The sequence below is a fragment of the Hyposmocoma kahamanoa genome, unplaced genomic scaffold (assembly GCF_003589595.1).
Source record: "Hyposmocoma kahamanoa isolate Upper Pololo Valley unplaced genomic scaffold, ASM358959v1 102, whole genome shotgun sequence".
In the NCBI taxonomy this organism is placed as follows: Eukaryota; Metazoa; Arthropoda; class Insecta; order Lepidoptera; family Cosmopterigidae; genus Hyposmocoma; species Hyposmocoma kahamanoa.
The window spans coordinates 8298365-8309168 of record NW_020653337.1 but is presented as its reverse complement, the minus strand read 5'-3'; the positions used below and the strand labels follow the sequence as shown (position 1 = coordinate 8309168).

The window sequence follows — 10804 nt, the reverse complement described above, 5'->3', positions numbered from 1 at the left end:
GGAAGTTGGATGTGGTATATACAAAGATACAATACATATATTATTAATAATAGCAGCGACGGCATCAATGCCATCGCTGAAAGAAGGTAAGGGAAAAGACTGAAAGGAAAGAGAATTTTTAACAAGTATGGCGACTCCACCATACCCATCAGATCTGTCTTTTCGAAGAACTGAAAATCCAGAAACTCTAAAGGAATATTGTGGCTTTAAACAAAACATGGTTCAGACAGACAAAGAATGCAAGGCTCAATATTGTTGAGTAAATAAATTAAATCAGTTTTTTTATTCGAGATACTTCTACAATTCCATTGTATTAATCGGTGGTCCATTGGAGAACTAAGTTAGTAGTAATATATTTCGAGATGGTAGGGGCAACGTTGGGCGGTACATTAGGTGTTATAAGATTTGATTTACTTAAATAGTTAATAAGAGCTGTAATAATTTCAATAATTGACAATTCCGATTTAGATTGGTCATTATCGTTATCAGATGTTTTATATGCAGAACCATTAGAAAGAGAAGAAACCATGTTCATATTATATTCATTAGCATACTGTGCATGAGCAAATTGGTCATAACCACCAGATTGTCTTGGAGGAGAACAGGGCTTTAAGAAAACTGTTCTTTTGTAAGAATTATTAGAGGCTGAAGAAGAAACCTTTGCAGGTGTCAGTGAATTAGTGTAGACTGTTATTTGAGTACATCTGCATAAGATTTAGTTACTGGTGGATATGATTTTGAGGCTTCAAAGTATGATACACAATTTTGAGCCATGTAAGTCTTTATTTGTTTTTGCCTAGAAAACTCTGGGCAGGCCTTACTAGTTGCAAAATGGTAACCTAAGCATAAACAACAAGAAGCACCATCCTCCTCAACTGTGCATGTATCACCCGTATGATTATTACCACATTTGTAACAACGTGGTATAGATCTACAATATAATTTAGTATGTCCAAATCTACAACATTGAAAACACTGTACTGTGAGATATGTATATAAATCTACAGTTAGTGCTGTATAGCACATGTACACTTTTTTTGGTAGAGTCTGTCCATCAAAAGTTAAAACAACAGCTTCAGTATTAGTAAATTCAGCATTCCCGTTTTCGATTTTTTTACGTCTGATACGCCTTACTTTAATTATTTTTCCACATCCTATAGGCACAGAAACATTGTCCAATATTTCCTCCTCTGACCAACTAGCAGGGACCCCTCGTACAATGCCCATTCTTGTTACAGTAAATGTTGGAATGAAAGCTTTTAATTTATGAGTCTCTAAACAAGGATTATCAATAAAATTGTTAGCATCATCGAAACGAGTAAATGCTAGAGCAACTCTGTTTCGTCCAATACGTTTTAAACTTCCATTCACTATATTTGGAACTGAATTTTTTTTAAGAATGTTCCCAAATTGCACTGGATGTAAAGAAGCACGTTCTTCGGGAGCAGACTGTCTCACTACGTGAAATCATAAGGACTGATGTCAGTGCGCTCATATTTTCTTATATTCAGACCGAGGCTGAGTGGGAGGAATTTGAGTAGAAGGTTTGTTAGAAACAGTGACGTTTGTTAACTTATCCTGAGATAAGGATGAAACAAATTCCGTATACTTAATATTCGCATTATATTCTGTAATATCATCATGAGAGCTTTCGACAAAGTTACCCTTACTATCTTTCCTTTTTCCTCAGAATGTCTACGGGAAGTTTTAATGCGTTTCCTATTTTTGCGTCCATCTTCACTACGGGCACCATCTTCCGTATCTACTGCACTAGCTTCAAGCGAGGATATTTCAATATTTAGGCCCACTGAAGGCACTGTTCCTCCAGGGTCATCGGGGGGCTCGTCGCCCATGTTAAAAAATGAAAAACTTACCCGAAGCGGAAAATATATACACTACAAATATTTACACAGGTACTAAATTAAAGATTATGTACAATAAATACAAACAGAACTCTCCTGATCCCGCAAAAACAATAAAAACCACTAAAACCAGGAAAAATGCACCCGCCAGTTTCGGAAGTTTCCCGCGTTTTTTTTTCTCTTCACAAATTGACCACTCATATCATTTGTTTTTTATTTTTTTTTATTAAGGCTTTGGCAAAGCAGTCCTAAACATGGATTATTATAATTATTACAGAGTTATAAATGTAATTTAAAAAAAACTAACTACTACAGTATGAAAGTTAAAAAAAGAAATTAAATATAGACAACTTACACTATTTTAAAGGTGCTATTTACAACTTCAAATATTACAATATATAAACTTGTGAGCTTTGTTTTCTCTGTACAGTACTGGGAATTGTTTTATATTTGAGAATGTCTTGAGTTAAAGAAATAAGTAACAGACGTTGTAAAGAAAATTGTGGGTATCATTTGTATTACACACAAAATAGGCGCATTGACGTCGAGTTGCGGACACCACCCGTTACACCAAGTACATACTGGAGTGCTCGATACATATCGATATTCAAAAAAATATCGATACCTATATTTCCTCGATATACCGAATCAATCCGAAATGCTCTTATCATTCGGTATATCGATATCTTTTATCTGATACATGAAAAATCGTACAAGTACAAGTACAAGTTTACGTTTAAGTACGGAATCCAAAATTGTACTTGCAGGAACGAAACGCACTTCGAGTGCTAATTCGCTGGTCGTCCGTCAGTGTAACGTAGTGGTTGTATTTTCATTGGCTAGCCGCACATACACACAATAATATTGCTTGTGTGCGGGCGATATTGTTGTGTTGGGAACATACATAAACTTAGAACTCTACTCAATGCTCAAGTCAGGATTTCAAGTATGGTTTAAAGCACTCGAAATCATACTCAAGTCCCTGCCGTTAGGATCGTATTTCCAGTGCTTGAAATCATACTCAGATCCTGACTCGAGTATGATTCAAAGCATTATAAATCATACTCAAGTCCTTGCCATTAGGGTTGTATTTCCAGTGCTTGAAATCATACTCAAGTCCTGACTTCAGTATGATTTAAAGCACTCGAAATCATACTCAAGTCCCTGCCATTAGGGTCGTATTTCCAGTGCTTGAAATCATGCTCAAGTCAGGATTTGAGCAGACTTGATGGCAATGACTTGATGGATTTAATGGCAAAGACTTGAGTATGATTTTCAGTGCTCACTGCAATACTCAAGTCCTGTCTTGAGTATTGAGTACTTTGTACTCAATGCTTACTGGGACTGACTGACTGGGACTTGAGTATGATTTCGAGTGTTTTAAACCATACTGAAATCCTGACTTGAGCATTGAGTACTAGAATACGACCCTAAGGATCGTAGCAGACGTGAGTATGATTTCAAGCACTGGAAATACGACCCTAATAGCAAGGACTTGAGTATGCTTTTCAGTGCCCACTGCAATACTCAAGTCCTGACTTCAGTATTGAGTAGAGTTCTGGAATACGATCAATGTTCAAGTCAGGATTTGAGCAGACTTGAGTATGATTTCAGGAAATACGACCATAGTGGCAAGGACTTGAGTATGATTTCTAGTGGTTTGAATCATATTCAAGTCCTGACTTGAGCATTGACTAGAGTTCTAGAATACGACCCTAAGATTGTCAACTTTTTTAAAAATATCAAGTGACGCGACGAACAAGTCATGCGCCAGATGGTAAGCTACACGCCTGTCCATAACAGTTGCAGTGCCACTCAGAGCTCCAAATGTTGTATGTGTGCGGTTAGCCGTTGATCAGAGCCTTTGCTGTCTTTCGTAAAGAAATTAATTTCTTTCTTTGTATTTTATTAAAATTTTTTTGAAAAAAAAAATTGTTTCTTTTGTTTAAAAGATTTGGTATGTGTAGGCAAATTAAATATATTTTGCCTGACAAGAGGCGCCATCGTCGTTCGTTGAATGATTGGGGCAGTGTTGCCGTTTTAGCGACTTGTCACTACATCTAATGAATTTTAGACTGTTACCGTTACGTTTACAAGGAACCCGAAACGTCAGCTCGTTTAAACAAATACTCAATCGCATGTATCACAAAAGTAATTCAAGAAATACTTGATTATTGTGTCAAAACTGGTGGTTTTCCTTATTTACTCTTAGTAAAATTTTCTTCCTTTTATCTTTTAGAATTATTTACGATATATCGAAAATTCGATGTTTTATACCGATATATCGCAAATAATCGATGTATCACATCGGATAAAATATCGATATTTTTTTTTACATGAACACCACTTTATTTCACGTCCGACTGAACGAGATGACACCGACGCACGGTGAGTTGATAGTTCCAAGCACAAAAGTTGATAATAGTGAAGGCGCCGGTTATTAATCCACAACGTTTCTTTTTTTCATATCCTAATAATTAATTATCTCATAATTATTGATATCCTGAGAATACCGAACACTAATTCGTTAAAATGAAATTTGAAATATACTCATTGACCTACACTATACTAGAATAAATCTATCAATTTTTTTTCCATCCTATAAGATCAATACACAGTTCCATCTAGGCGCAATCCTATTGAAAATGTCGATGTCAAACAGTGTTGCCATGTCCAAAATCTGGTCGACGGTTGTTCTGCTCGTAAAATACGGTAGATCCATTGACTTACTAAGGTAGATCCTAAGAAATTACGACGATTGGGCCAGGAAAAAAAACAATGTAATTATGGTAATCCAGTCTTGTCGAGAGTCCATGGTTAGTTGTTTGAATGTGACACTTAAGGCAGTCTCCGATTGGGGCTTAGACTATGGAAACTATTTTTTTCCAACCCCTAAGGACTGGGGCGATGCATAAGTCAATGGGGCGATACCTTGGATTCAATAGACAAGCGTGCTAAGATGCTTATAGGTGACTCAGTACTAGTAGAGGCGAAGCTGCAGAGCCTTGAGCACCGCCGTAGAGTTGCAAGCTTATCGGTCTTCTACAGGATATATCACGGAGAGTGTACAATAGAATTGCATAATTTGATTCCGCCTTCCCCTTTCCATCATCGGGAGACTAGACATGGACGGCGGTTCCACCCCTATGTTGTGGATATTCCCCGGATTCGCACGGAGCGTTTCGTTTCCACATTTATATGTCGAGCGGCGAGGGAGTGGAATTCCCTGCCTGCAGACTTGTTCCCCGAACGCTATGACTTGGACCTTTTCGAGGCGAGAGTGAATAGGTATTATCTATGTGTGCATGCTACATCCTCGACCTCATCGTCACTTTCCATCAGGTGAGAAGGGGGTCAAATACGCACTTATTTTTTATAAAAAAAAAGTATAATTTTCATTTATTATACTTTCAATAGTAATTTAACTTTGTGAGAGTAACCTTTATGAGAATGAATTACCTTACTTTATCTTATACTTAAGTAAATATTAATAAAAAAAAACCATTTTAGTGCATAATTTACTTTTTACTACTTACAGAGGAAAATTACAATTATGATAAGAAAAAAATCTAAACATTTACAAAAATGAAGAGGGGAATACCTTGGTAAAAATTAATATAAATCTCATCCTTTATATAAAACAACAATTATCAAATATTTAATTTTTATAAATGTTTTGATTTAATCTTTTCAACATTTCCTAGTTTGGCGTAAAATTGACGCTTATTTGCCTATGCCTTTGGATAGACTGCTGCATCAAAAGATTTCCTTAAAGGTTATTATTAATTTAACCGCGTACATCGATCTCGCACCTCCTTTACTATGCTTTGCTACAAAAAATCCAGCTCCTGCAGATTACGATAGATTTTGTCACCGTTGTCATTGTGTCGACGGTGCCGGGTACGGTGCATTTACCTTAGTTACGTATTTAATAAAATAATTGGAATGAGTTCAACACTTTTTAGTTTGTAAAATTCAGCACTACAGCACAATACAGCACAGAAATGCTGTAAATACAGCACAGAAATGCTGTATATACAGAGTACTGTAGAAATGCTGCCTCGTTTTTCTTTTACAATCGACTTTCATTAAGACTATAATGATTTTGACGCTCTTCTCGAATCGATTCGACGAAAATCGTATTAATCGGTTTTTCTGCTGCTTGTCACATGTGGTTAGCATCCCTAGTAAGTTTGTGTATGTGTATTTATTCCCGGGTTTCGGCAAATTATTTTGATTCGCTCTGGAACTAGACATGAATAGTGTTACATTTCTATCGCCGTGACTGTCGTCCGGTTCCAAAAAAATCACAGTGATAAATCATCGTGATTTTGTCATGACTGTTACTTCCGTGACCTTGTCACGCCTATAACTTACATCACAATATACGGTTTTAGCCAGCGGCTTCTTTCTAATACTTATAGCCGTTTGTTATAGAATGATTTAAGTTTTTGCTCCCTTTGTAATAAGTTTCAATTCCATTCATAAAGTTGATTTTGTATTTAATGTAATTTTGTTTTTGTTATTTAATGCGAATCTTTGGATTGTTAAAAATAGCAATAAAATGTAATGTAATTATATTTCTAGTAGAATACACAAAGTAGATTATACATAAATATAAAATACCAACTCTTCCTATAATAAAACAAATAAATAAATAAATAAATAAATAACACACACACTCAACATAGCACCGCACTAGGGAAACCATGTGGGAAACACACATGGACAACCACAAATTACACCCAAACTCACGAGAGAAATAATTGTAGGCCATACTACTATTTCTCCCGGCCCGGGAATCGAACCTGTGACCTCTGCGTGGCAGTCCGGCATGGTAACCGTTTGGCCACGGAGGCAGGTGTAAATATACAAAAATATGTTACTTTGTTCATAAATAGGTTTATAATAACTGCTGCAGATTTTTTTCATCCACCCTTTCTAGTAGTAATAAGCACCTACGACCCTTGTGAGTGAGCAAAGAAAGTGATCCTATTTCATTCACTACCATCGCCGAAATGGCCCGATTTGAAGAGAACTACAACGAGTGGCGCGCTCAGTCACCACGGAACGGAGATCGCGCATTGTATCAAATACCTATGTCGTGATGTGAGTGACGGGGATAGCTATTGGAACGGAGGAACACCTATGTGACTTTGGAACGTCGTTCCTTCGGAACGAGTCACGGTGATACTGTTTGACGGCGGATCATCGTGATTTTTTCATCGTGACGTTATTTATCACTCACCTCTAATGTGTATGCGGCACACGGAGAGCACAAGCACATGTCACGTCATCGTCGTCGAATTCTTTTTGAATTTCTGCCGGAGTGAGAACTAGTGCAGCAAAACTGTTACCACTTTTTTGTAAGGAAAAGAAAATCTTAGGATTTAAGGTCAACTCTTATTCACTAGGATTAAAACGTAAGTTTCATTATGTATATCTTGATCACCTTCATATATTGACTACTTTCATTTCTGTAATTAACTCGGTACTTCTAGTTTAAAATACGTTCTAATCTGTTATAATAAATAGTTCGTAATTTCTATACCGTAAAGCTAATACAGTCTCAGCCTGAGAAGATGTCTCAATTGTTTTAGTTTACTTTTATTGATTTAAGAAGTACCACTTCTCAATGAATTTTAATTAGCCTAACAGCTTGCGGCAAAATCACTACCATATGGAAAGAACTTTTGCTTAGCTACTTACTAGTATTTACTAACTTTAGAGAATATTAAACAATAAATTTATATATATTAAAATATATTTCATATCAACGACAAGTAATATTTTATAGTTTATTATGGTTTTTTAAGGTCATTATGAAGTACTCATAAAACATGATGCAACATTCTTATTTATTTTATATGTATTGTATTTCAGAACAAACGGCAAGATGGATACATCAATGACTGGAAGCCAGATCCGAAAGGCTTTCATTGATTTCTTCATTGAAAAGAAACATGTCTATGTTCACTCCTCATCTACAATCCCCTTGGATGACCCAACTCTGCTTTTTACTAATGCTGGCATGAACCAATTCAAGCCTATATTTCTGGGAACAGTGGAGCCTAACTCTGATATGGCACAATATGTGAGAACAGTAAACAGTCAAAAATGCATCAGAGCTGGAGGTAAGCATAACGATCTGGATGATGTGGGAAAAGATGTCTATCACCATACTTTCTTTGAGATGTTGGGTAACTGGTCTTTTGGTGACTACTTCAAAAAAGAAATTTGTACCTGGGCCTGGGAACTTTTAACAGAAGTATTCAAGCTTCCAGCTGAAAGATTGTATGTCACCTATTTTGGCGGAGATGCTGCATCTGGTCTTGAACCAGACTTGGAATGTAAGGGCATTTGGTTGAATTTAGGGCTACCGGAAAGTCATATACTGCCTGGTAGCATGAAAGACAACTTTTGGGAAATGGGAGAAACTGGACCTTGTGGTCCATGCTCTGAGTTACATTTTGATAGGATTGGAGGGCGTGAGGCTGCACACTTGGTGAATATGGATGACCCAGATGTGTTGGAGATCTGGAATTTGGTGTTCATCCAATACAACAGAGAAAGTGATGGATCACTGAAACCATTGCCTAAAAAACACATTGACTGTGGATTGGGTCTTGAACGGTTGGTGTCGGTAATTCAAAATAAAAGAGCCAACTATGATACCGACTTGTTTATGCCTTTATTTAAAGCCATTGAAAAAGGCACTGGAGCTAGACCTTATTCTGGTAAAGTTGGTACTGAAGATGCTGATGGTATAGACATGGCATACAGAGTTTTGGCTGATCATGCAAGAACATTAACCATTGCTTTATCTGATGGTGGACACCCTGATAACACAGGCAGAGGGTATGTGCTTCGTAGAATATTAAGAAGAGCTGTGAGATATGCTTCAGAAAAACTGAATGCTAAGCCTGGCTTTTTTGCTTCTTTGGTGCACACTGTAGTAGAAATTCTAGGAGGTGTGTTTCCTGAAATCAAAAAAGATCCAGACACAATAATTCAAATTATCAATGAAGAGGAGATTCAATTCTTAAAAACACTTTCCCGTGGTAGAAATCTGCTAAATAGAACAATTGAGAAGCTCGGTAATTCAAAAGTTGTGCCAGGAGATGTCGCGTGGCGACTTTATGATACCTACGGTTTTCCAATAGATCTTACACTGCTGATGTGTGAAGAAAAAGGGTTAACTATTGATATGGAAGCATATGAGAAAGCCAAAAAAGAATCTCTACTTGCTTCTCAGGGGAAAGCAGCCGGACAAGAAGATTTATTGGCTTTGGATGTACATGACCTTAGTCACTTGCAAGAAACTGGAGTACCAGTAACTGATGACTCACCTAAGTATGATTATGTATCATCATCCACTGAGAAAGATGCTATTTACACATTTAAACCTTGCACGGGGAAAATTGTTGCACTTAGAAGAGACAAACAATTTGTAAATGAAGTTACTTCTGGTCAAGAATGTGGTATTATATTAGATCGCACTAATTTCTACGCTGAACAAGGTGGCCAAATCTATGATGAAGGCTATATGCTGAAGATAGATGATGATAGTGTTGAATTTACAGTAAAGAATGTACAAGTAAAAGCTGGATATGTACTGCATACTGGTAAAGTCGAAGGTATATTGAAAGTAGGAGACACTGTATCATTGCATATCGACACAGAAAGACGACGACTTGTAATGAACAACCACACAGGAACACACATATTAAACAATGTTTTGCGAAAAGTTCTCGGCAGTGACTCTGACCAACGTGGTTCCCTTGTTATGCCAGATCGTCTTAGATTTGACTTTACTAATAAGGGACCTATGACTGCTAAGCAGATCAAAGATGCTGAAGATCAAATCAAGAGTATCATTAATGAAAATAAAATAGTTTATGCTAAGCACACCAGACTAAGTGACGCAAAGAAAATTAATGGTCTAAGAGCCATGTTTGACGAGCACTACCCAGATCCTGTGCGTGTAGTATCTGTCGGCATATCAGTAGATGAACTATTAAAAGATCCCGAAGGTTCATTGGGAGTCGAAACATCTGTAGAATTTTGTGGTGGCTCTCACCTACATAAAACTGGCCACATTGGCGAATATGTCATTGTGAGCGAAGAAGGTATCGCCAAAGGTATTCGAAGAATTGTAGCTCTAACAGGACCAGAAGCAATTAAAGCCATAAATAAACTTAGCGTATTGGAAAATGAAGTTAATAATATCGCTAGTTACATAAAAGAACAAGGAGACAATATTAACCACAAGGATGTTGTTAAGAAAATTGTTGATCTTACAAATGATATATCCCATGCCCAAATATCATATTGGAAAAAAGATGAGTTGAGAAATATGCTTAAGAATCTTAAAAAACAACTAGATGACAAAGAAAGAGCAGCAAAGGCCGAAACTATCAATAACGTCACTGAGAAAGCTAAAGAACTGTGCCTTGAAGAAAAAGATTCTAATGTTATTGTTGCTGAATTGAAAGCGTACGGTAACACTAAAGCCCTAGATGGTGCTCTAAAACAGGTGAAGCAACTATGTCCAAACACAGCAGCTATCTTCTTCTCTGTTGACGATGATAGCAATAAAATCTTCTGTTTGGCTGCAGTCCCCAAAAACGCAATTGAAAAGGGTTTATTGGCGTCGGAGTGGGTACAATCAATTGTTACACTAATTAATGGTAAAGGTGGAGGAAAGGCAGAATCTGCTCAAGCTTCTGGAAGCAACCCAAGCTGTCTCAATGAAGCTATGAAAATTGCCCGAGAGTTTGCTATTTCGAAACTTTGTTAATTTTCTGACAATATAATAGTTGAAAGTGAAATTAATTTTACACTATTCAAGTCGATTTTCAATGTATATTAGTTCCAATCTTCAAACGCACGATTATGTGGCCATTTAAGTAAAATGTCAAGTATATAATTTAATGTATTTA

General features: G+C 36.7%; 1 protein-coding gene across 1 annotated transcript; it reads left to right on the top strand.

Annotated features, from left to right (window-relative positions):
- The first annotated feature begins 7158 nt into the window (after nucleotides 1–7158).
- LOC113234747 (alanine--tRNA ligase, cytoplasmic) lies at nucleotides 7159–10797 on the top strand. Its single transcript, XM_026470214.1, has 2 exons — nucleotides 7159–7285; nucleotides 7746–10797. Exon 2 carries the CDS (start codon nucleotides 7759–7761, stop codon nucleotides 10660–10662), a length of 2904 nt encoding a protein of 967 aa, XP_026325999.1. The 5' UTR covers nucleotides 7159–7285; nucleotides 7746–7758; the 3' UTR covers nucleotides 10663–10797.
- Nucleotides 10798–10804: the final 7 nt, after the last annotated feature.

Coding starts and splice junctions, on each gene's coding strand:
- LOC113234747 (XM_026470214.1), top strand. CDS start 7,759: ATGGATACATCAATGACTGGAAGCCAGATCCGAAAGGCTTTCATTGAT.